At 43.4% G+C, this 24,700-nt stretch overlaps 1 protein-coding gene across 1 annotated transcript in view; it reads left to right on the top strand.

Annotated features, from left to right (window-relative positions):
- Positions 1 to 13,752: 13,752 nt before the first annotated feature.
- Positions 13,753 to 24,700, top strand: part of ARHGEF38 (Rho guanine nucleotide exchange factor 38) — a 44,043-nt gene continuing 33,095 nt past the window's right edge. The window contains exons 1-2 of the mRNA XM_048509933.1: positions 13,753 to 13,972; positions 23,249 to 23,439. Coding sequence (XP_048365890.1) covers positions 13,771 to 13,972; positions 23,249 to 23,439 — 393 coding nt within the window. The 5' untranslated portion in view covers positions 13,753 to 13,770. The remainder of the gene's footprint in view (positions 13,973 to 23,248; positions 23,440 to 24,700) is intronic.

The raw sequence follows: 24,700 nt of genomic DNA, 5'->3' as shown, positions 1-24,700 counted from the left end.
CCACACTGCACCTATTTAGTAGTGATGAAAGGGGAAAGGTCAACTAGAAAAAGGTCAGAGGCAGCCATCTTAGAATGCTCAAGCAAACAGAAAAAGTAATGTATTAGCCATGCACTTTTAAATATTTTTCAGTTCAGTTAACCTTTATTAGGCATACATATTAGGGAAATATAAACAATCACTTCTCTAAAACACCAAAAATTTTGCAACACTTTGTAAAATTTGAAGATTGTTACAATTAAGTATTTGTACCATTCTTGATTTCCTGTTATAAATTGGTTTGGCTAGTGAAGAACAGTCCTTTCTGAACACATCATATTTCTGACAGTTGAATAGAATATGCTCCAGAGTTTCAACAGCTGTTTTACATACTTTACAAGTTCTATCAGCATATGGGGTTTTACTAAATCAACCGTAGTGCTGCGCCGAAGGGAAAACATTACACCTGGCCCTGGTGAAAACCCATCTCTGTCTAGGATCAATCAGTAAGCTAAGGTAATATGCTGACTGTCCCGGTTTTATAGTGATTCCATAATATGATGGTGAACAGGATGAATTTGCATGACTATAGAGCCACTGTTGTTCCTGGTCACAAAGACGTATATTTATTTGGGATAATATTTCCCCTGGCTCGCTTTTAAGTATAAGAACCAAATGAATTGTTGAGTCAGGAAAACAATGTTTTTTAACCCATACCAGACCTAGTGAAAAGGTTAAAACAGGCTCTATAGTAGTAACGCTTTGCTTGCAGTTATTTACCCAAGAAAAAACACTTCAATGTAGGATAAACAACTTAATGGGATTCTCGGAAAGTAGTGGACAGCATTCATTGGTTTTCATTTGGTGCAGTGTTGAGTTGTTAATAATTGGATAAGGCTTACTTTTCTGTAATGATGCAATTTTGCTCATATTAGATGCAAGTTTTATTTCTTCAAGTCTTGGACTTATGTAGGGATAAAGGCTTGTCTTGATCATAATCAATCAAAATAAAGACCTACAGCCCAATCCAGATGGGGTGGGGGATCAGCTTCTGAGTGTGGTGGCAGTCCACATCGGTGCATTTGTCTCCTCTCCCCATTGGCGTAAAGGGTACCAATGCCAGCAGAGGGAACAAGCACACCAGTAGGTGGCAGCCACTCAGCCCCATGCAGAGACGGAGCTGCCAGGGGTGCACGTTGCACTGGGCAGAAAATCGCCTGCCCCGCCCCCACGGCGCCCCCTTCCTGGTGGGAAGTAGTTCCCACCAGGCTGTTTTCAGCCTCAAGAGAACAGGCTGCTTTTCCAGGCTGAACTAAAGTAAGGGGGGGCGGGGGGCAAGGCACCACGGAGGGTGTGTGTGGAAAACACAGAATGCGTACTGGGCACTCTAGCCCAGCTATGCCTCTGGCCCCATGACAACCCAACCCAGAAGCAAGTGTTGTTGGGGACCTACACTGGCATCCAATCAGACACCAGTACAGGGAGTGGGGTCTTTTAGGTGGTGTAGCTTACTTTAGTCAGCTTCTACCAGGCTTCCAGCCCAGGAACACACCATAGACTTACACCACACAAAAGTGTGTATAGGCTTGTTTTCCCAATGGAGCAATTTGGGAAGCAGGAAGGTTTTGCAATTTCCCTTCTCATTGTGCTGCCCAAAGCTCCTTCATTGGCTGTCCCTGGCCATGGTGATGCTTCCCCCCCCCCCCCAAATCTGGACTGCGCTACTAAGCTTCTAAGAAGGAATGTTATTTGCCTCTTTTGAACCCCTTTGAATCCAAATTTTCCTCAGTGAGAGGAGTACCTACTGTTTTACTGGGGGAGAGAGACTGGTTTGCAACAGTCCAGCAACTAAGACTATCAGCTAGAACACTGGTTGATTAGTTTGTTTCCTTGCTTTTCCCCCACATGAAATACATACCCTCAACATTTAAGGTTGCCTAGAGAAAAATGGTCTGTCCCTTTAATTGAGGCTTAATAGGATGTTGTTTCCCAGGTGATGTAATTTACCTCCATTCCATGAAATGCTTCAGCTGCCCATTTTGCCACATTAGAGGTCTGTTAGATGTGACAGAAGAAGGAAATAAGTGATAAAAATCATATGTATCTTTCAGAGGACTAGTCCTAAGATTCCATTTCAGACCGCGGTCAGGGCACTTGTGCAAATCTTTAGAAAGTTTCAAAAGCCAACTCTGACCGAAGTATACATTATGAAAAGTATATAATAAATGCTCTCCAAGGTATGATATTGCATGTGGTCAGTGGTGGGATCCAAAAATTTTAGTAACAGGTTCCCATGGTGGTGGAATTCAAACAGTGGCGTGGTCCCAATGGGGCTGGGCGGGGCACGACGGGGGCGTGGCCGGGCATTCCGGGACCGGGGCATTGCTGCGCGGGGCTGTGGCAAGGACATAGCCACTGCGCCGGTCCTTGGGCAGGAAACAAATGCACGCAGGCGCAGGCAGCCACACACGCCGGTGCACCTCCTACTAGACTGCTTCAACTTCTGCGCACTACTGCTGAGGAGTGGAGGAGGAGTGTAACTAAGGCCAAAATCACGTGGCAAAATCACCAATTAGTAACCCCCTCTCGGCACACACAAATAATTAGTAACCTACTCTCGGGAACCTGTGAAAACCTGCTGGATCCCACCTCTGCATGAGGTTTGAAACAAGTAGGGAGAAAAATCTCCCCGAGTATCCCCCTTCTGGTATATAGAGTTTAGAAAATTATCTGGAAGTACTTGTACAGCATTCTTAATAGAGGCATGCTCCATATAGGAAGCCTGAACATGCTGCGCAATGAGGCAGTAGAACTGCATTACTTGATACAAGGGCGCATAATACATTTGAACACACATTCATGTAAGAAAAAATCTCTATAGCGTAGAGAACTGTTCTGTCCCAGCATTATATTTCCTAAACCAGTCGCCAGTAGTTTTCTGTGTAGGGATTATGTAAAGGATCACCCCACCCACCCACCCACCCACCAGGAATCTAAAGTAGTGTAGATAAGGTTGCCATTCTTAAGGGGGGGGGGGTTCGAGACCTCTTGGAGCAACAACTGATCTCCAGGCAACAGAGATCCATTCTCCTAGAGAAAATGGCTGCTTTGGAGGGTGGACTTTATGGCACTATACCCCACTGAGATACCTTTCCTCACTGAGATCCCTTCCTTCCACAACCCCCCACCCCCTCCCCAGACTCTACTCCGAAATCTCCAGGAATTTCCCAATCTCAAGTTGGTCACACTTAGTTAAGTTCATTCTGCCACCTTAGATCATTTCATTCCCATCTAAGAACATAAGAACATAAGAACAAGCCAGCTGGATCGGACCAGAGTCCATCTAGTCCAGCTGTCTGCTACTCGCAGTGGCCCGCCAGGTGCCTTTGGGAGCTCACATGCAGGATGTGAAAGCAATGGCCTTCTGCTGCTGTTGCTCCTGAGCACCTGGTCTGCTAAAGCATTTGCAATCTCAGATCAAGGAGGATCAAGATTGGTAGCCATAGATTGACTTCTCCTCCATAAATCTGTCCAAGCCCCTTTTAAAGCTATCCAGGTTAGTGGCCATCACCACCTCCTGTGGCAGCATATTCCAAACACCAATCACACGTTGCATGAAGAAGTGTTTCCTTTTATTAGTCCTAATTCTTCCCCCCAGCATTTTCAATGAATGCCCCCTGGTTCTAGTATTGTGAGAAAGAGAGAAAAATTTCTCTCTGTCAACATTTTCTACCCCATGCATAATTTTATAGACTTCAATCTCATTCTGCTGAGTGAGTACAATGACACCACACCCTAGTTTGCCTTCTCTGCTAGCTAAGAAAAGTTCTCTTTTCACTTCCCTTCACTTGGCAGTTACTGCATTTTTAATGTTATCAAGCAACAGGTAGGATGCAACTCAGAGAACACTTTCTGTGGAGTAAGACCCATTGAATTCAGTGGGATTTACTTCTAAGTATACATGTTTAGGATCATGCTCATAGCCTGCCAGTCCGTCCGTCCCCCTCCCCCCCTTTGGTTATCTATGTGCACCTCTTTCCTCTTCTTAGGTCTATTCTTATTATAACACTGTAGCTAAAGAGAAACTGTGCAGTAGCTTACAGGTATGATGTTCAAAGTCCTCAGGAACACTTGTGTGAGATTTTTATCACTGACTTCCGTCTCTGCGATGCCTCCTATAGCAGCTTGCATACAAAGGGCTCCTAGTTAAGCTCTGCCTTTAATGTGAACTTCCAGCAGAGCTCTAGAAATTAGAAAAAGCACTATGTTTAAAAAAAAACTTCGTTACGCATTAATTGAAATTGGATACTACCTAGGATGCCTTTACATCTCCAGTAGATAATGACTTTAATGACTTGAACTTTAAAGCCATAATGAGCTACATACATTAAATGGTAAAGAACATTCATGAAACATTGAAGGACTCATACCACACGATGATGACAAAGAACATGAAACAAATTCCTGTATCTCATAATAAGCTGTCCGGCCCTCGTGCATATGATAAAAGCAGTAAAACTGGACCTCCTACAGGGAAGATGGGGAAGGATTCTGTGCCATACAGAAGTATGGGATTTTGTAAATTAACTAAATGAGGAGGGGCGTTGGATGAAGAATGAAACTGCTCCAAGGGGGACAGAATGTTGGGACCTCCTGGGCATCAGTCAAATAACTCAGGAAGGGGGTGGGAATCAAACCTATGAAAGGGATTCTAGAATGGGAGATTTGGGAGGGCATTTCAAAATTGTTTAACCCACCCCCAGCTAGGGTTGCTGTAATGAAAGCCACTTATATATAAGTTCTGCTTTCTGCGCTGCCACCAATAATATTTTTCCTCTATATAGCCCACTCAATACTGATTTTCCACACGGCCACCACCCTGACTGGGGAACACCGACACACAGACAAAAATACTAATGACTGGAAAGGTTTTAAAAGATGAACAAAACTGAAACGTTTATTTGCTGGCTTTCACAAAGAGGCTTCTCAGGTAAACTGGAGAGGTTTTACGCTTGTTGGTTTCAGAATAAGTTTGTCTTTAAGATGTTACTTCAGATTCATATGCACACCGACACACGCAGGTGTCTCTTAAGGGAAGATTTAGCTTTGAACTAATAAATTCCCTTACGCATACTGCATGACACTATTCCTCACTGCTCCACATGCCCACTGATCACACCCAAACACACAGTCCAAGCTCCAGGGAGATTCTGGCACACTTGGCCTCCCTCTCTCCCACTAGTCCTAGCCAAGCTTCACTGCCTCTGGACTGGCTTCTCCCAGACTGGTGATTCTGGTGATACACCCAGGGCAAGGCAGACTAGATAGGTCTGGGCAGTTTTTAAAACCGCCAAGCTCCTGAAGGGCACTTCAATCTGCACCCAGTCAGGGCCTCCTCTCTCTGTCAAGCATACACCGCTTAGACAGGGACTGGACTTCTGTCAGCCAACTCTGCTGAGACAGAATCCTTTTCTTCCAGAGCTGACAGACTCCTCTCTGCCAGACTCTCCTCTGCTCTCCCTGACCGATTCCTATCAGCACTCAACTCTCCTCTCAGTGCTCTAAGCCCACTGGCTCCCCCTAGCTTTTTCCAAACGTTACTGGACCTTTTTCAACCAATCAGGTTGGTTCTCTACTTGTGGAGCCTTTTTCTCTTTTTCTGGCTGTTGCTAAGGCCTTCTCCCTTTGGCCTGCTGTACACCAGCCCTTCAGGGTGGGGCAAGTTCGTTACAGTTGCTAATTGAAGCCTGATAAATTTGGAAATTTTGGAGGGGTGCCTGGAGGTGGGGAGAAAGGAGGGAAGGATTTCTTTTAGAACCTATGATATACTGCGAAGTTTGCCCTCTACGGCTGCCATTTTCTCCAGGGGAAATGATCTCTGTGGTATGTAGGTTCAGCTACAGGCTGGCAACCCTACCCCTAATTAACCTACCGTTGTGACTGACCTGGCTTCCATTATGATATGAACAGCAAAACCAGGGCATCCACAGCAAAAGAAGAAGAAGAAGAAGAGTTTGGATTTATATCCCCCCTTTCTCTCCTGCAGGAGACTCAAAGGGGCTTACAATCTCCTTGCCCTTCCCCCCTCGCAACAAACACCCTGTGAGGTAGGTGGGGCTGAGAGAGCTCCGAGAAGCTGTGACTAGCCCAAGGTCACCCAGCTGGCGTGTGTGGGAGTGCACAGGCTAATCTGAATTCCCCAGATAAGCCTCCATAGCTCAAGCGGCAGAGCGGGGAATCAAACCCGGTTCCTCCAGATCAGAGTGAACCTGCTCTTAACCCGCTACGCCACTGCTGCTCCTGTATAAAGCAGAGGTTTATACATGCTCAGGGGCCCTTTTTAGATGCACAGAAAAAATACCACATTGTAAATTGATCAAAAAGTGGGGCAGGACTCCCCAACGAGCTTGCTGATGACTAAACATGTCTAGGAGTAGGGTTGCCAGGTCCTCCCAGTTGGGGATGAGAGGTTTTGCAGATCCAGGTTGGGAAGCTCCTGGAAATTTGAGGCTGGATTCTGAGGAGGACGGGGACCTCAGTGGGGTACAAGACCATAGAGTCCACCCTCCCAAGCATCTGTTTTCTCCAGGGGAACTGGTCTCTGTAGTCTGAAAATGAGCTGCAGTTCTGGTGGATCCCCAGGTCCCACCTGGAGGCTGGAATCCATATCTAGGGGGCACACTGCCAAGACCTCCAGAATAGCCATGCAAGGAGAAAAGCAGCAAAGGTAGATGTGGCACATAAAGATAATTTTAATGTGGAGCATTTAAAGATAATTATTAGATACTTACAGAACAAAATATCAACCGTACTTCCAAAAGAACCATATTGTGACCTCATATCCAATATAAAAATAATACCATCACGTTATGGTCATGAAAACCAAAACACACACAACAAAAAGGGGAAAAAAGGAGTCTCTGCTTCCGATGTTGAGACTTTGCATTTTAGTTTCCAAAAAAATATTATTATTCTCCAGTGACTTTTGTGGGGCATACTGATCCTTTCAAAACCCTCGCTGCTCACTGAATCCTGGTGAGTAGCTCAGTTATTTTGCAGGGTAGCTCAGGAACCTTGCGCATGCACCTCTAGATTGGATTCCAGGCATTCAGATGCAAGTTGGATACTTTTAGACTTGAATCCTGGACTCTCCACCAGTGAAATCTAAAATGGCGGACCTGCTCACGGGCTGAAGCCACCCCAAATTGTTGCTCCTCCACCACACTTTCAAAAGCAAACACCAACTGAGAATCAGCTTTGATGATTGCTGCTCTGGTAGCTCTGGCTTCAGAGCAGACAGACTGGAAGTGAATGTTGCCCTTTGACCACATGAAAAGAACTGGAGAGTTATTTTTTGCCTGACACTTTCGTCTCTACTAATTATTCTGCTAACACTCTCGTGAGAGAGAAAGGACCATGGATCTAATTTTTGTATTTACTTACTTACAGCCCAATCTAGTTCCCAGGGGCGGCTGCGGACAGTGCTGCTGCTGCACCGCTGCGCTGCCTTCAGAAGGCTTCAGAAGACAGCGGCGTGAGGCAGCCTGAGGTAAAAAACCCTGCTGCCCAGAAGCCCTCCATAAGGCTTAATGGAATGAGTGGACCTATCCTAAACCCTGGGTGGAAGCCAACTAAAATCAACTCCATTCCCCGGGAATGCCTTGGTGGGATGTGGGGGGGCGTGACATGGGGGGGACCCATGGGGGGCAGAAAACTCATAGTCCGCCCGGGGCTCCATTTTCCCCAGCTACGCCTCTGCCTCGGTCCACTCCACCCTGGCTTCCGCAGCAGTCCAGACTTCTGGGTTTCGCCATTGTGGAGCTGAAGGGAAACAGGTACCCTCTGCACCCTCCACTGGTGGGGTGCCCCTTGTGCTGGCAGAGGGGGCAAATGCATTGGCACAGCCCTCTGTCACTCCCTGTGAGCATTCAGCCCCGCCCCATCTGGACTGAGCTTTTATTCACTTCATTTATAGTCTGCTTTTCACATGGACACTCAAGGTGAATTATACCTTGTCTATCCTGTTGCATTTTTATCTTGCCCGTCCACCTCAGAACAGCTCCATGAGGTAGGTTAGATTGCGAGGGTAACTGGGGCAAGACCGCCAAGCTTCTTAGCACTGTGTGGTTTGAACCTAATTCTGCCCCATAAATCATTAGAATTGGCTTCTTGTGGATTAAAGTAATCTAATGGCAAGTATACTTTTTAAAAATCCAGTTATTTTTGCTTCATTACTGTATCTCAGTTTAAAATTGTGGGGAGAGGCAAAGTGCCTAACTGGAGCTAACTCAGAAAAGTGAATTAAAAAAAAAACATTTGTTGGTTTTGCTCTCAAGTCACAGGTGACTTATGGTGACCTTGTAGGGTTTTTAAGGTAAGAGACTTTAGACGTGGTTTGCTGTTGCCTGCCTCCACATGAGCTGAGAGAGTTCTGAGAGAACTGTGACTGGCCCAAGGTCATGCCACTTACAGGCTTCATGGGAAGGAGTGGGGAATCAAACATGGTTCTCCAGATTAAAGTCTCAACCACCACTCCACACCACTCCACACATTGGCTCTTTTAAATGTATCGTCGAAGGCTTTCGCGGCCAGATTCAACTGGTTCTGGTGGGTTTTCTGGGCTGTGGCTCAGAAAACCCACCAGAACCAGTCTTTTAAATGTATTTGCCATGACAAAAAGATTATTTTCAATGTCCTAAAGAAACACTATGTAAGAGCTATGAGGAATTAGTTACAAAGAACAAGAGACATTTAGTTTGTCTTACTGGCTATCAGACATATGATAATGCCTTTGGCTCATTCAAAGATTAGCACTTACCAAATAACAATAGCTTCTGATACACTTCTTAACATGGTTGCTTGGAAACCCAGTACCAATGTTTTCCATGTTGAAATCAGCACCTGTTCCCTCATTTAGGTATAGCCATCTTATATATAGAAACTTCATCTGAAAGCTAACATCAGCGTACGTGCATGGGGGGTGGGGGGGATACAATTATACAAGGACAATACGTACTTCCTATCGTGTGGGGAAATATATGGTTTGTGTCACTGCTCTGAAATTAAATGAATTTTATGGAAGCTAGTTGCTGCATATTTCGGAACATCTCATATGCACTAAATTAAAAATAATTTGCTTAGCTAAATGTTGTGTTAACCATTTCATCACTGCTGTTCCAATGCCAGATATCAACCGAAGCAAATCATGTTCTTAAGCATAATAGCATAACAGTTCTAATCTGCTTCCCCTCACCCAACTGTATTTATTTATGCGCTTCATTAATACTCCACCTTTTCCCCCAATGGGAAAACGGAGGAGCCATTCTCCTCCTTTTTATCCTAACAACAATCTCGTAAGGTAGGCTGAGAGCAGTTGACAGGCCCAAGACCTTTCTGCAGCAGAGGGAGGATTTGAACCTGGGCCCCTTGGCGAGGTCACTGCACCACTCTATATCTTAAAGCTCATTCTGTGTCCAAATGGAGCTTTTACAGTCCAGATAATAATAGCCTCTGCTATGCATCTTAATGTGGTTGCTTGGAAACCCAGTAGTGATTGATATCAATAGGCTTAGACTGGAGTAACTATACATGCTATCTCATATGCACTTTCCTGGACCAGGAAGGGATTAGACATGGAGGGGTCAAGGGACACACTTTACTTTGGTCTCAGGCCCAGAGAGTAATGCTTGGACCCTGGGATTAGGCCCCATTCTGCCACACTAGGCTGTCTATCTTTTAGGAGCCTTTGTCTTTGGAAGCTGAGGAAACTGGGGAGAATTCATTATTTATAACTACTAGTATATAGAATTATTTATAATTCTAAATGTGTATTTATTTTTAACAGTCCAACTTCAAAAATGAGGGGGCTGGATTTAGCAATATGCTGAATTCATACTAGCTTTTCTACACAGGAGGGCTTTTTTTCTTTCTAATCATATATAAAATACATTAAAGAAAGAGTATGACTCCTATTAGTTATTCCATACTCTGAGCTTCATTGTATGTCAATAAAAATCATATTCAGATTTTGGGGGCAGAACAGCAGTTGTAGTCATCCCCCTTTCTCTCCTGTAGGAGACTCAAAGGGGCTTACAATCTCCTTTTCCTTCCCTGCTCACAACAAACACCCTGTGAGATGGGTGGGGCTGAGAGAGCTCCAAAAAGCTGTGACTAGCCCAAGGTCACCCAGCTGGCGGGTGTGGGAGTGCACAGGCTAATCTGAATTCCCAGATAAGCCTCCACAGCTCAAGCGGCAGAGCAGGGAATCAAACCCGGTTCCTCCAGATTAGAGTGCACCTGCTCTTAACCACTATGCCACTGCTGTTCTGTTTTTAGTAGGGACTCTATGACACTACTTCCTGGGTTTCAATTAAGAAGCTGAAGTCATGTATAGCTACGTTAACCTCTATGGGTGTCAAATATACATGCAAAGCCAGGCAGTTTCCAGTGATTCCTAGAGAGGACTAATTTCACTTCTGGGTTTATGTCACCCCAAAAGTGACATAATACCATCAGTTGACACATTCTCATATTCCCACCCGCTCCCCAAATTCCCACCAGTTGCTGATGGCTAGCAACTCTATACATGCAGGCTTCACTTGTGTTTATTGTAACTAGTATGTTTCAAGGGAACACCAATGAAATCAATAGGGAGTAGATATGCACAGAACAGCTGGCCAATTCTTACTTGGCTGCCTATAAAAACTGTTAATTTTTGCTAAGTGAAAATTTTAAGTACACGGTTTTCTACATGAGCCCAGACAACCACGGGAACAATGGGACTGACTGAAAAATTGCTTTTGCATGGTAATCTTTTATGAAACTGACAGAGAAGCTTGCTGAAATTCACTTTCCAAATCTGATCTCAAATGTGGATACTCCTTGGCCACAGACATCAGGAGAAGGGAGAAAAAAATGAAACTTAAATCAAAGTTAATTCAAGATGTTCATATTCCATAGTGGTTAAGTGCAGGTGGATTCTAATCTGGAGAACCCAGGGTTTGATTCATCACTCCTCTACCTGAGTGGCAAAGGTTTATGTGGTGAACCAGATGTGTTTCCTCACTCCTACATTCCTGCTGGGTGACCTTGGGCTAGTCACAGTTCTTTAGAACTCTCTCAGTCCCACCTATCTCACAAGGTGTCTGTTGTGGAGAGAGAAAGGAAAAGGAGATTGTAAGCCACCTTAAGTTTCCTTACAGGAGAGAAAGGTGGGGTACTAGAAGTGATGAGTTTGAGAATGGGTGAATGGAGCCCCTAGCATTGCAATGGTCTCTCCCAGCTACATCAGAGGAGGAAAAGAAAAAGACTCTTCTAGGTGCCAAGAAGCTACCAGGTCCTGCTGTCAACCTGTCAGAGATCCAGAGTATAAAGAGTGAGCTGAAATTTGTCCCCAGAGCTGAACAGTAATAAATGAAAGGTGGGGTATAAATCCAAACTCCTCCTCCTCCATCCTCCTCCTCCTCCTCCTTCTTCTATATTGCCCCCAAGAAATTCCAAAATCTAAGCATGCCAGCTGCTAATCTGCAATGTGATATACTCAAGATTATTCATGTGCCTGTATGTGACAAGGTTCCAGGACCAATGTTTGCAAAATAATGGGAACTTTGGAACAGTATTGTTTGGAAATCAAGGAGGCCATTGAGCATCTTCTCACAACCATTTACAAACATCTGACTCCCACCCCTCCCTCCACCTTCACAAATGCAAATAGACTTGCTTGCCTCCCAGTTATATAATTTCCAGAAATGAACCATGCTCAGTTGCCAGAATGTCAAGCAAATTTTCATAGGCACATTATGAAGTACCTATCCCCGCCCATGAATGGGCACATTTATTTTATCTCAAGTTCACAGTATGTATGAGGAAACAATGGTATCAGCAAATAGCACCAAGTTATTCCTTTGCAGTGAAGATCTACATTAGTAGATCTTTTCAAACTTCCACCCTTCAGGGAATGCTTCTGCACAAGTTTGAGATGCCTTGTAAATAAATCATTAAAGCTTGGAATAAACAAACAGCTTCTATTTACTGACTACATGTATTGTAAGAATCTAGTACTGCTTAATCAACATAAAGATACTCTAATAGAGAGACATAAACACAAAGTCCATATCACAAAGTCCATATCACTGTTGCAACATCAACATCGTCTTTATGATACACCAACCCTTGAGAAAGATTCTTTGAAACAGGAATTTAACTGGTTTTCTAGTTGGGATATGGACTTTGTGATATGGACTTTGTGTTTATGAATATCAATTTAAGTATCTTTATGCTGAGAATGCACCACCAAATCTCTGGGAATTTTCCATATAAGAACCAGCAAGTTTAGGCCTTGCTGCTGCACAACATGAACTCATAATGTGTTTACAATTCATATAGCAATACTGTACTGACAGCCAGTTTAGTAGAGAATAAGGAATAATTGAAGGGTGTTTTTTTTTTTAAAAAAAGAACCCACCCATATCCAACCTAGCTGCCCATTATCCTATCCATTCTTGCTTGGTAATAAAACCTATTAAATAGAATTTAGGGCAGCACAAACATGTCTATGTAAAATAGGGTTTGGGTGCTGATTTAAAGTGACTAAAGGAAGCTTCCTCAGAGTGAGTAAATCTCTTGGTCTGTCAATATTGTCTCCTCTGACTGGTAGCTGCGGCTCAAGTTGAGGTCACATGACCTGCTTCTTTTAAATGAAGATGCTATGAACTTAACCTGGGACTTTATACAGGCAAAACAAATGTTTTACCACTGCACAACCCACTGCACAGCTTGAGTGGGTTGCAAAAGATCCCTCCTCCTCCTCTGTCTCTTGCTTGTTTTTCCAAGCGGAAGGAACTTCTGGTTATAGAGTGAGAAAAATAGCTAATCAATGTGGTATCATGGTAAACTTGGGAGACAAAGGCTTGAATCCCCACTCTGCCATGGAAGCCTGTTGGATAACCTTAGGCTTATCATACACACTCAGTCCTATCTACCTTACAGGGTGATTGTAAGGATTAAAATAGAGGAGAGGAGAATGATGTAAGCTATTTTGAGTTCCGATTGGGGAGGAAGGCAGGGTATAAAGGAAGTGGGGGGAAACCCCAGCTGGGAAAGCATGGTGTGGTAGAGGGATCAACTTCTTGCTCCCACCTATCTGTGTTGTGCTTTGCATTTGTGCCACCCTATAATTTTAAGAAGAATTAAGCAGAAGGTTTGACTCTGCAGATCCTTGTGCCTTTAATGTTTGAGCAAACAAGCATTGGGCTGACCTGCAAAAGACTGACCCTGTGCTCCATATCTGAGGCCTAAGGTGGCCCAGCCCTGCTGCGCATCACAATGGCCCATCAAGTGCAAAGCATGTCTGGTTGGGTCCCGTTAATCATGCAAATCTTTCTTTCTCTCTCCCCCCCCCTTTCTTTCAATGTCACAAAAAGCCAAGCAAAATGCAAGAGCAAGAGTTTATGCTCCGAAAGGGGACAGGCAAGGGAGATCATTAGCCTCTGCTGCTATGCTTTGCCCTGTGCTGCAAGTCTCTCAGGTAACAGGTGTCTTGTTCCCTAGCCAGAGTACTAAAGGATGACTTCATAGGGGTGGAGTCCTACCTGCAGAGGTGGCAGTCAGGTGAGCCAGGTAAAGAGGGAACTTGTGTGCAGGTTTTCTGAAGGAGACAGCTGATGAATGCAGGAAGCTGTTGTGTTCACCCAAGCAACAAGAGAGCTAAACACAGCATCTCCCCAGGGAATCGGCAAGAGCTAGTTCTCAAGCAAGCAAGGTGAGAGAGGACCCTTCCTTTCTTGCCTGGAAATGGAACCCAAAGATGCCACAGGAAAAGAAAGTGTGGGGGCCAAGAAAAAGAACCTGACCTTCTTAAAGCAGAGGCTATACATGCTGGAGAGGAGGAAGACTGATACCATTGTCGAGAAGAATGTTTCTGAGGACCATAACAGCACTGGGACTTTGAGGAGAAGCCAGTCTGACAGGACAGAATACAGCCAGAAATTACAAGGTAAATGGGGGGAGGGGGAAAAACCCATAAGAGCCAGCCAGCATTTCCTGAATATTAGTTTGTCTTAAAAAAAACCCCTCCATTTCATGTTGAAAAAACCTTAAATGGCAAGGAGTAACCGTGAAGCAAACTAACTGGGCAGTCTTCACTAAAAGACAAAGTTGGTGAAAGAAGGGAAAAGTTATTCTAGAAAAATAATATGAAGTGTATCTATTTTTTATAACATCACTCTGATCCTGTTCTTGAGGAACATGAACAGCATCTTATTGCATTCAGGAGAAATATGTCATTATATATTTAATTTTGCAGTGCACACATACATTGCCTGGATAAAAACTGCCCCCCCCCCACCCAAGTGTTTAAACATGGGTTGAAAGGTACACTTAGTATGAGATGAAATTATCATAAAATTAAAAAATAAGAAATTATATGATGAATCGTGTAGAAAAGTGTGTTGGTTTGTTTGGGGTTTTTTTTATGGCATTTCTGACTCTAAAAGTAGGGATCTGAAGCTGCATGCAATTCCCACCCCCATTTCTCCTGAGGCTTGAAATAATTACAGTGACATTTTCTTTTATACATTTCCTCAGGAAAGAAGTGAGTTATTCCTTGTTCAGGTTTCAATCTCCCATTCTGCTTTCCATAATTTCAGCAGGACTTTGTTTTTGTGAAACACGCAGAACGTCAGTGGAACTGTGGAAAGTGTGGAATAATTTAAAAATATGAACCTGACTCTTTAAAATGACTTTTGTAACAGCCCTGCTATATCAATGGCTTATGGCTATACAATAAAAAAAACCAGCCTGACTTCACACATTTTTATGTTGATGTGAATCCCATTGAGTTCCCTCAGGCTTCTCTCCAAATAAGTGCACACGTGGGACTTCAGCCCAAATGCTTTGCATTACTACACCACATGTGATCTTTGCTCAGTTCGTAGAAGTGAGACAATCTGTAAAAGTACAATGTGAGGCGGAACAGGTTTGATTATCCTGCCCTGAAGTCATGTCCCAGAGGCTGTTTTCTTTCATCTGTGAGAACTTACATCCCTGTCATGAACAATCGTGGGTTGTTCTTTCCCTCCTCCCCCTCCGGGTTTGGCCTTTTTAACAGGACACGGTACACAGCGCATTTCCTTATATGCAAAGGCTACTTGGCAGAACTGTTTAGCTGTACAGAACGTTCCTGCAAGAAGCACAACTATGCGGTGCTTCAATCTGTGAGCTGCGTTCTGCTCAGAACCAGACCAGTAATAGGTACACATTGCATACCTATGTAAAAACCATTGCACTGCTTTCTTTCTTTCTTTCTTTCTTTCTTTCTTTCTTTCTTTCTTTCTTTCTTTCTTTCTTTCTTTCTTTCTTTCTTTCTTTCTTTCTTTCTTTCTTTCTTTCTTTCTTTCTTTCTTTCTTTCTTTCTCTCTTCTGTGATCTCATTGCTGGAATGCATTAAACAAATCTGTGTCAGTCTTTTGCCTGCCAATCCATGATGTGGTTAAGAACAGTGGACTCTAATCCGGTGAACTGGGTTTGTTTCCCCACTTCTCCACATGAAACTTGCTGGATGACCTTGGGGTAGTCACAGTTCTTTGGGACTCTCTCAGCCACACCTACCTCACAAGGTGCTTGTTGGGGGGGGGGGAGGTAATTGTAAGTTGCATTGAGATTCCTTTCAGTACAGAAAAGCAGCATATAAATCCAAACTCTTCTTTAAATGAAGAAGTTGAAGAGTTGATATTTGTTTTGTGTGAATAATTGCTGTCAAGAATTACTTCTCCACACCAGGTAGCTTAATCTTCTTTCTTCCATGAAGAATGATAAGGAGCTCCTAGTTGGGAAAATTCCAATCAGACAGCAATTTGCTGTGACATCCAATTACAAATGTTTGAACAAACTAGAGTTTGGTTGTGGTGGTTTTTCCGGGCTGTGTAGCCGTGGTCTGGTGAGAACACTGGACACAGCATGTAACATACTTCCTTCTGTGATACACCTCTGAAGATGCCAGCCACAGATGCAGGCGAAATGTTAGGAATAAGATCCACCAGACCATGGCTACACAGCCCAGAAAACCCACCACAACCAGTTGAATCCGGCCGTGAAAGCCTTCGATAAAATTAGAGTTTGTCTTTCTTGTAATCCAGGATTCTAAACCATGGTTTAATTCCAGATTGTGGGGAGGAAACAGATTCCCACATGTGAAGTTTTCATGTTGTTTGTGTTGGAAGAGGAAGACTTTATGCTGTCTCTTAGACACAGACTTCAGAGGTGTCAGGAATGGACCTGTTTATCCTTCCTTTCTAATGCTCTGTTACTGCCCTTTTCATGTGTAGACAGCTACTCTCTGAGATTCTTCATTTCAGCTAACACCTTCTCCCTCTGTCCCTCTTCATCTTGCAACCCAAGAGTAGTACTTGGTTCATATCCATCCATCCTAATTTAGCTGTTCCATTAAGAATGCTGTCTCTATCCTGTCTAGAATGGAGTTCCTTACAGTAAAGGACTTATCAGTTTGAAGGCAGACATGTCTGAATGTGTTGAATCCTCAAGTGAGAGACATGGGTATTTGACCCCGACCCTTAATGTGTGCATGATGTACGTAACTGATAAACTAATAACATAAACAGTACAAATTCTTCCCATTCCTAGGATGTAGTTAACAGCTGCAGCCAAAACTTTCTGCCAGCGTTATCGTGGCTGTGTTACATTACGTTATGCATCGGGGCAGCAGACAGTGGCCCTTCATGCAAATCTTGTAGTTGCTGACCCTGCAGCCTTTAATTATAATTTATTACTTAATTAGTAGTAGTAATCAAGAATTAACTGGATTATAATTTCACAATCGTAATATGAGAGCAAGTGGCAATTCTTTAACTGTGTTTATATGTGGCACAGAGGGGATTGGGAGCCCCCTCCCCTTCCCTCTCATAGTATAGTTTTCATCAATATACGTACTTAGTTGGTGTTTCTGTTTGTCTTTTTTTTAAAGTTCCAATAAAATTATGCAAAGTTTAATTGCAGTTTATTCAGAGTTACTCAGAATTCCATTACAGACAAAGGTGCACAATTTACTTGAAGCATTCTTCGTGAAACTGTATCCAGTGACTCCATTCACTTTCCTCTAACGGAAGGAGCTTGCTGCTGGCAGATAGCTCCACTATCAGCGAAATACAGTTGTTGGATGCAACCCATTGTCTTCAGTTTACTTAAAGTGAGAATTTTACCTGGCTTCATCAGGCAGATGTTTTCTTCCTGTGGTTGCCACTTTCAGATGTCTCAGAGCTGACATGTAAGGATAAGTGTTATCAGTTGTGTTCCTGTAGCCATTTTATAATTCAGGTAAACAGTGTAAATCTATGACGGGGGCTCACTTCTTATGCCTCAAGCAAATGATTGAAGGACTGAAACTTTAACCATGCTAAAGCTTGAGAACAAGATTCTTTGAAATCCAGTGGATAGATTCTATTCTGTAGAATGTTGTGCAAGTTAGCTTAAGGATCTTTAGCAATCTAAGGGGGGGAGGGGAAAAGAACCCTGCAGGGCAGCTCCCCACCCCACCCACCCCACCCCCCACAATGTGCTGGGGAAGGAGAGCACACCACAAGACCAGGCAGCCCGAAATCTCCCTCCAACAGGCTTGTCATGAGAAGGAGTAGCAGGCTGCTGAAGCAAAGGAGCAGCAGTGGCGTAGGAGGTTAAGAGCTCGTGTATCTAATCTGGAGGAACCGGGTTTGATTCCCAGCTCTGCCGCCTGAGCTGTGGAGGCTTATCTGGGGAATTCAGATTAGCCTGTACACTCTCACACATGCCAGCTGGGTGACCTTGGGCTAGTCACAGCTTCTCGGAGCTCTCTCAGCCCCACCTACCTCACAGGGTGTTTGTTGTGAGGGGGGAAGGCCAAGGAGATTGTAAGCCCCTTTGAGTCTCCTGCAGGAGAGAAAGGGGAAATATAAATCCAAAACTCTTCTTCTTCTTCTCTTCAAAGATGACCTGGTGGAGAAGAAGGACCAGCAGCAGATGCCCCTCCCCTGCATGGCCTCCCCGTCCTTCCTCTCTAGTACACTCTGACTGTGCCTGACACCCCTCTATCTGAGTGAAAAAGTGAGGAAGTCTCTGTCAAGTGCTTCAGTGAGGAAGTCTCTGGCTTCCCCCAGCTGCCTCACAGTCAATATTGTTTACTTAGAAACAGTATTGTTTACACAGGTTTCTGGTCGAGATCTTTCACAGTACCTTCTCCCTGATCCTTTTAACTGGATATGCCAGGGACTGAACCTGGTACTTTCTGCATGTCAAGCAAATGCTAAGTACTGAGCCTCTGCCTATACCAAATCCAAAATTCTCAGGATTCGGTTTACTATATTGTGCTACACACTGTGTCTGAAACCACACACCACAAATCTGTTCGGAGCGCTTGGATATAGAAGAGTCCCTTAGAATGAGTATTTGAGTATTACATTATTTTCAGGTTTCCCCAAACAGGTAAGCATAGATGCTTGGCACTACACAAGGAGTCGGACCCCACGTGTGTGGGGAGGACAATTTTTTTCTCAATTTCTGTCTTCCTCTGGCAGACCTCTGTCTCCCCCCACCCCAGTCTGTTTCTGGGGGTCTCCCATCCCAGAAGCAGCATCTCAGGGGGCGTTTTGGGCTGTTATCAGGAGTGGGGAGTGGTGAAGTTCTGTTCTATGGACAGAACAACTTATCCCTATTTTTGTATGAATTTGGTCATTATTGTGTGGTGAGTTCCACCCGGACTGATGGTTTCTGAAGAATTTCCACATGAATAGCTTTTGTAGCTCCCATTCTCTGGAAACGCTACAAAATGAACCCCATAGTGAGCAGAAAATATAACAGATGCAGGAACAGAGAATCTTTGTGCCTCAACTATAGAAATCACTACAAAACGAGGGAAGAAAACGTTCATTAGAATTCACCAGAAACAATTCACAATAAGGATATGCTTCTCTCATCCTGGGTAAATTTTCTCCTTTCACTGGGCTATTTCAACACTCCAGGAAACACTCACATCATGATTAAAAAGGATTTCAAGTTAGGGAATTGAAAGCAGTCACTTCCTGTAATGGTTAGCTGCTTTTTTATATATCTATCGCAGAAAGTAGTTCAATGAAAACAAAATCCGGTGACTGGTGGCTGGATTGCCTCATTAGATGGTTATCTCTAGACTTGAGCAGTGGAGCAATCTCAAATTTCCTGGTAGGTCTTGCAGGATCTCAAGGACTATAGCATTCTTCTGTTTGAATACACTGGAAGTCTAGAGCTACATATCTTGTAGGTTCCTTCTGCTGATTAAATCCTCTGACTGAATATTCACTTGCAGATTCTGCCGGTCAGGGCACGTGTAATTGAGATGTAATGGCAAACCAATGTCTGGTTTGCCATTACATCTGAACCAAGCACATTATGGGTTTGCTCAACCACGATTTCAAACAAAGGTCAAATACTATTTGGAACCCCTGCTTGCAAGAAAAGTGCAAACCAACAGATTGGATCCCACAGTCTTGTTCTGCTAACAGGAGCACCTTTTTCTGGCCCCAAGTGCCTTCTCCTATTACAAGACTCTCTTTCACTAATCTTCTGCTTGAGAAAGGTGCTACCATTAAGGGCTTAGATCTTTGGGATGCAACCTATAGATTACTGGCTTAGATGTATTTTGTGTTGCCAACTTCCTGATGGGACGTGGAGCTTTGCTGGAATTACAACTGATCTCCAGCCAGACTACAAAGATCAGTTCCCTTGTGGAAAAGACTGCTTCAGAAGGTGGACTCTATGACATCACATCCCTGAAGAGCTCTGTCCCCAAATTCTACTTCCCTTAGGCACCAGCTCCAAATTTACAGGAATTTCCCAAACCAGAGGTAGCTCTAGAAGAAGAAGAGTAGGTTTTATATCACACTTTTCTAGACCGCTTTCCCCTCCTCTCCTCACAACAGATACCTTGTGAGGTAGGTGAAACTGAGTGAGTTCTGAGACTGGACAAAATGTCACAGGCTTCATGTGGAGTAATGGGGAATCAAACATGGTTCTCCAGATTAGAGTCCTCTGCTCTTCACCACTATGCCATGCTGGTTCTCAAAATAAAGGTAAGACCAACTAATTATGTTGCTGTGCATGTGGGGACCAGCATTTGTAAGAGTCTGGTCTATCTCCTGGCCTTAGACCCTCCCCTAGCCTGTCCCTCAACTGCCCCCAAACCACCCTCCTTTAAGCTAATTTCACAGAGCCTGGAGCTCTGCAGAGCCTGGAGCAACACAGTTTGTGAAAGCCATTACATATTCTCCTGTCCCTTCTCTTGCTCAGGGGCCCCTTACACGTGAGGAGGTAAGTACAGAGATTTGCCTGGCCCCTGCGTGACTTTTACCTAGGAGAAAAGGCTCCATTATTTCTCTCCCTGCTCAGACTTCTTGTTTGCAAAGGGCACAGGTAACTCATTTTCCAATGTCATCCCTGGAGAGAGTATCACAGCCAGGTAACCTTATACCTCCAAGGACTGGCAAAGCTATTGTGTTGCATAATGGCAGAGAGCCAAGGGAAAATGCTGCCCTTCCCCCATATTTATTCTGCTGTCCTTGTAAAGGTCTCCTGGAAAGCAGTGGCTTCCTTGGAATATGTGCTGGGTTACATTCACCCTTCTTTTGTTCTATTCCAGCACTAGCTCTTCTAAAATACACCCTTTCTCAGCTCAACACAAATCTTAGTGAGGAAACACATAAATATCTGTAGCTGTAGCGCCAGGCTGTGAAATTCTGCATCTATGTCTCAGAGGGTAATGGAAGAAAGGAAGTCTTATGGGAGAGAAAAGTGACTTGTGACGGTGTACATCAGCTAGATAGTTTACGATTATTTCGCCTCAATTTGTATGTTACTTTTTTCTATCACATTTTGATCCTATCTCTCCTTCCTCCTCACCCCCACCCCGGCCAAGGCAGTGTACTTGGTTACTCCATATGAAGTAGATTATGTGGAAAAGATAGTGACTGGCCCGAGGTCACCCACGGTGCATCATGTAGGGTGACCAAAATTATTCACTGAGATCTAATTACTCAGACAAGATTTACCCATTTTTGTGCCAGAATGCTGGAATCAAAATGGTCATTTACTGTAGCCCTTTTCAAACACTCTGCTCACATTCACCCCTCCCCCAGCAACTACATATTGGGAACATACGCTACTTGTTATGCTCCTAATATGCATGGTTGCCATATGTGGTATAGCAGTTAGAGTGTTCGACTAGGATCTGGGAGACCCATGTTTGAATTCTCACTCTACCATGGAAGCTTGCTGGTTGACTTTAAGACAGCCACATACTTTTAGCCTAACTTACCTCACAAACTTGTTTTGAGGATAAAATGGAGGAGAGGAGAATGATGTAAGGCACTTTAGGTTCTCATTAGAGAAAAAGGTGGCATATAAATGAAACAAATAAAATATGTTTCCTGGCCAGTGCAATGAGTATATTTCAATTACGTATTCATCTTCGGCACTCATAAAACATGCACTGGATTTTCCAGGATTGGCATAGCTTCTAATGGTTAGCTTTTATGATCTTTTAAAATAGCAAAATGCCATGGTTAATTGTATACAATGAGTTAAAGTAAATAGCCTTAGACAAGTCCTTGGCTAATTTTCTAAGGTAGAAGTTGTATGGTTGCCTATCTGTTTCATCATACATATGTATTTAGGAGAAAGAATAAATTATAGAAGCATTATGAAATTTCTCAACTCATTCTGGCATTTCACTGTTTTAAAACAAAGATTGTACAAATTAACCCCAAATGGAATAAATTTAAGGCTTGCAGAACTTTGTTCATTCTCTATGCTAAGTGGGGAAAAGCTCCATATTAGATAATCCTCTATTAAGAACAGATTAATTTACAGATATGCATCAATTATGCAAATTCACATATTTACATACGTATGTTTCATAATGCATTCTGCAGAAGAGATATGCAGGACTCTCTACTGCAATGCATGAGTTTCTTCCCTCTACTTATGAGCACAGTTTGAAATCATAACAGCTAGAAACCTGGTTTTGTTTCCTTAATGAAGACTGCTAAGATAATTGGAACATGGAGTTCAGTTCCCAAGACCAATAAAAACCCATGTGGTTTACTGGTCGGAGTGTCAAAAAGTCCAGAAGGACTAAAGGCTAATTTCTACTCATCCCTGAAGTTTACTAGGAGACTTTGGGCCAGACAGATTTTACTCAGTGCATCCTATTTCATGGGGTTATAATAGGGTTGGCACTTGGCAGGCCAGGAGCTTTGGAGGCAGGGACACAGGTGTGAAGTTAGGGTTGCCAGCTGTGGATTGGAAAGTACCTGGAGATTTTGGGGTGGAGCATGTAGTTCCATAGACCTTCAGGCTGGCAATTTTCTCCAAGTAGAATAATAGAATAGCATTATAGAATCACAGAGTTGGAAGAGACCACAGGGGCGATCAAGTTCAACCTCCAGCCATGCAGGAACAGGAACGCACAATCAAATCACCCCTGACAGATGGCCATCCAGCCTCTGGTTAAAAATCTCCAAAGAAATAAACTCCACCACACTCCGAGTCAGTGTATTCCACTGTCAAACAGCCCTTATGGCTGTTCCTAATGTTTAGACAGAATCTCTTCTCCGGTACAGTGAAACCTCGGTTTTCGTTGTCATCAGTTTTCGTCGGTTTCGGTTTTCGTTGATTCTCTCCGTGAACATTTTGACTCGTTTTTCGTCACTTGCTTCGATTTTCGTCAGCACATGTGCACGTGCTAATTTTGGGGCAAAAAACGGGGACCCATGCATCTCCATTGCTTGCCAGTGGTTTCCTCAATTTTCGTCGGTTTCGGGTTTTGCTGAGGTTTCCCGGATGGATTACCAATGAAAACCAAGGTTCCACTGTACTTTGAATCCATTACTTCTGGTCCTAGTCTCTGGAGCAGCAGAAAACAAGCTTGCTCCATCTTCAACATGACATCCCTTCCAATATTTAAGGATGACTTTCATGTCACCCCTTGTAAACTGATCTCTGTCACCTGGAAATCAGTTGTAACTGTGGAAGATCTCCAGCCACCACCTAAAGATCAGAAACCCTAGAGAGATGCAACGTCCAGTGCACCATGAAGTCACTTCTGGGTTTTCCCTGGAAGTGATGTTGCAACACATGCAATGCCAATGTGGTTTTTTTAACTGATCACAGAAGTTTGTATACTTGTGCACAAGTCACTTCACAATATAATGTAGTGCAGTTTTTACCAGTTCCTTTGGCTATTTTTTTACAGAAAAGATGGCCCCTCAAGCAGGGTCCTCGGGCCCTGTTGGTTCTCTGCTGGAAAATGAAGAACAACTGAACAGGCGGATGATGGCCAAAAGACAGAAGATAATTGCTGAAACGGTACAGACAGAAAAAGATTATTTCCAAGATCTGGATCTCTGCATCAAAATAGTGGTTGAGCCCTTAAGAAGATTGCAGGTAAGCAAGCTATTCAAAGGGCAAGTTCTGGTTTGAAAAAAAAATACAAGCTCAGTAATCTTGGCCTTGCATTTTAGCATGCCCCAAAATGCCCCCAGGTAAGTAATTACCAGAATGACATGAAAGGTCTTTTATTCGCGGGCATTTTTCCCTTAACCATGAAAGCAGTACCAAATTGTTTCCATTCTAAACTTGAACTAGCTTAATTCAGATCCGGACAAATTAAAAGCACCTTCCTGCTCTCAATGTTTCTCTCACAATGTTTCTCTAAACAACAACAGCAAATCTTCATACTGCCTGTCACAAAACTATAAAAACAAATTACAAATGTAACAGCCACATAGTGGACTTCACCTTTAAGTCTACTTAACCCTGCTTCACATGCATGTAGATTGTGTGATTTCTTTATTTTTGATTCTTGCGGATGTGATAATGTTGCCATTATCACATGTGCACAGGCTGTGGAATTCCTGAAGATTTGGGGGCTAAGAATTGAGAGGGTGGGGTTTGGGGAGAATTTGATCTAGAATTTAGTCTGCTTCAAAATTCCTAATAGACCAAAAATTTCACTAGCCTCTATAATCAAAAATTACCTCTACTGGCAATTATAGTAGAATACTGTGCCAGTTACCATAACCTGCAATTTGATTCTTTGGGGCTGCTGAGTAAATACATAGTTCTGTTACTAATGAATACTAATGGGTAGGCTTGTTTAAAGATACTCACCTGTCTGCCAAAATCAACACTGTTGTTAACTTTGTGCATTACAACCTGCTGGGTTCTCAAAAGATTTCCACATATGGAGTCATTGTCCCTGTAACTCACAAGGAAACAACAAATATACCAATGAAAAGGGGTGTTTTTTTTAATGATCCCCAAAGGAACTGGTCTGAATGGATAGGAAATGTGCCAAGTTTGTACCTGCGATTTGGTTTACAGATTATAGTCTTATTACAAGTCACCTTGGTTTTGTTGAAACATCGCTGCTTTTTATTTCACTCTTGGGTTGGAGGGATAGTAAAAAAGGAAGCTGTAAAGTAGTAGTAAAAGAGGAAGACAAGGGTTTTCTTTGCCTATCAATAAGGCTATGCTGGGAATCAAAGGACAAAAGTCTTGTGAGACAAGTGAGACTGTGTTAAGATGGGGAACTGAATGAGATTTGAGGGGGGAAACAGGCTGAATCCAACCAGTTGCAGTTGTTTGCCTTCTCCAGAGAAAATAGCATTGTTTGCCTGCTACATACATTTAGTTTAATTTTTAG

This window comes from Sphaerodactylus townsendi, linkage group LG10 (genome assembly GCF_021028975.2).
Source record: "Sphaerodactylus townsendi isolate TG3544 linkage group LG10, MPM_Stown_v2.3, whole genome shotgun sequence".
NCBI lineage: Eukaryota > Metazoa > Chordata > Lepidosauria > Squamata > Sphaerodactylidae > Sphaerodactylus > Sphaerodactylus townsendi.
The sequence above is the reverse complement of the archived record's forward strand: the minus strand, read 5'-3'. Positions and strand labels throughout refer to the sequence as shown.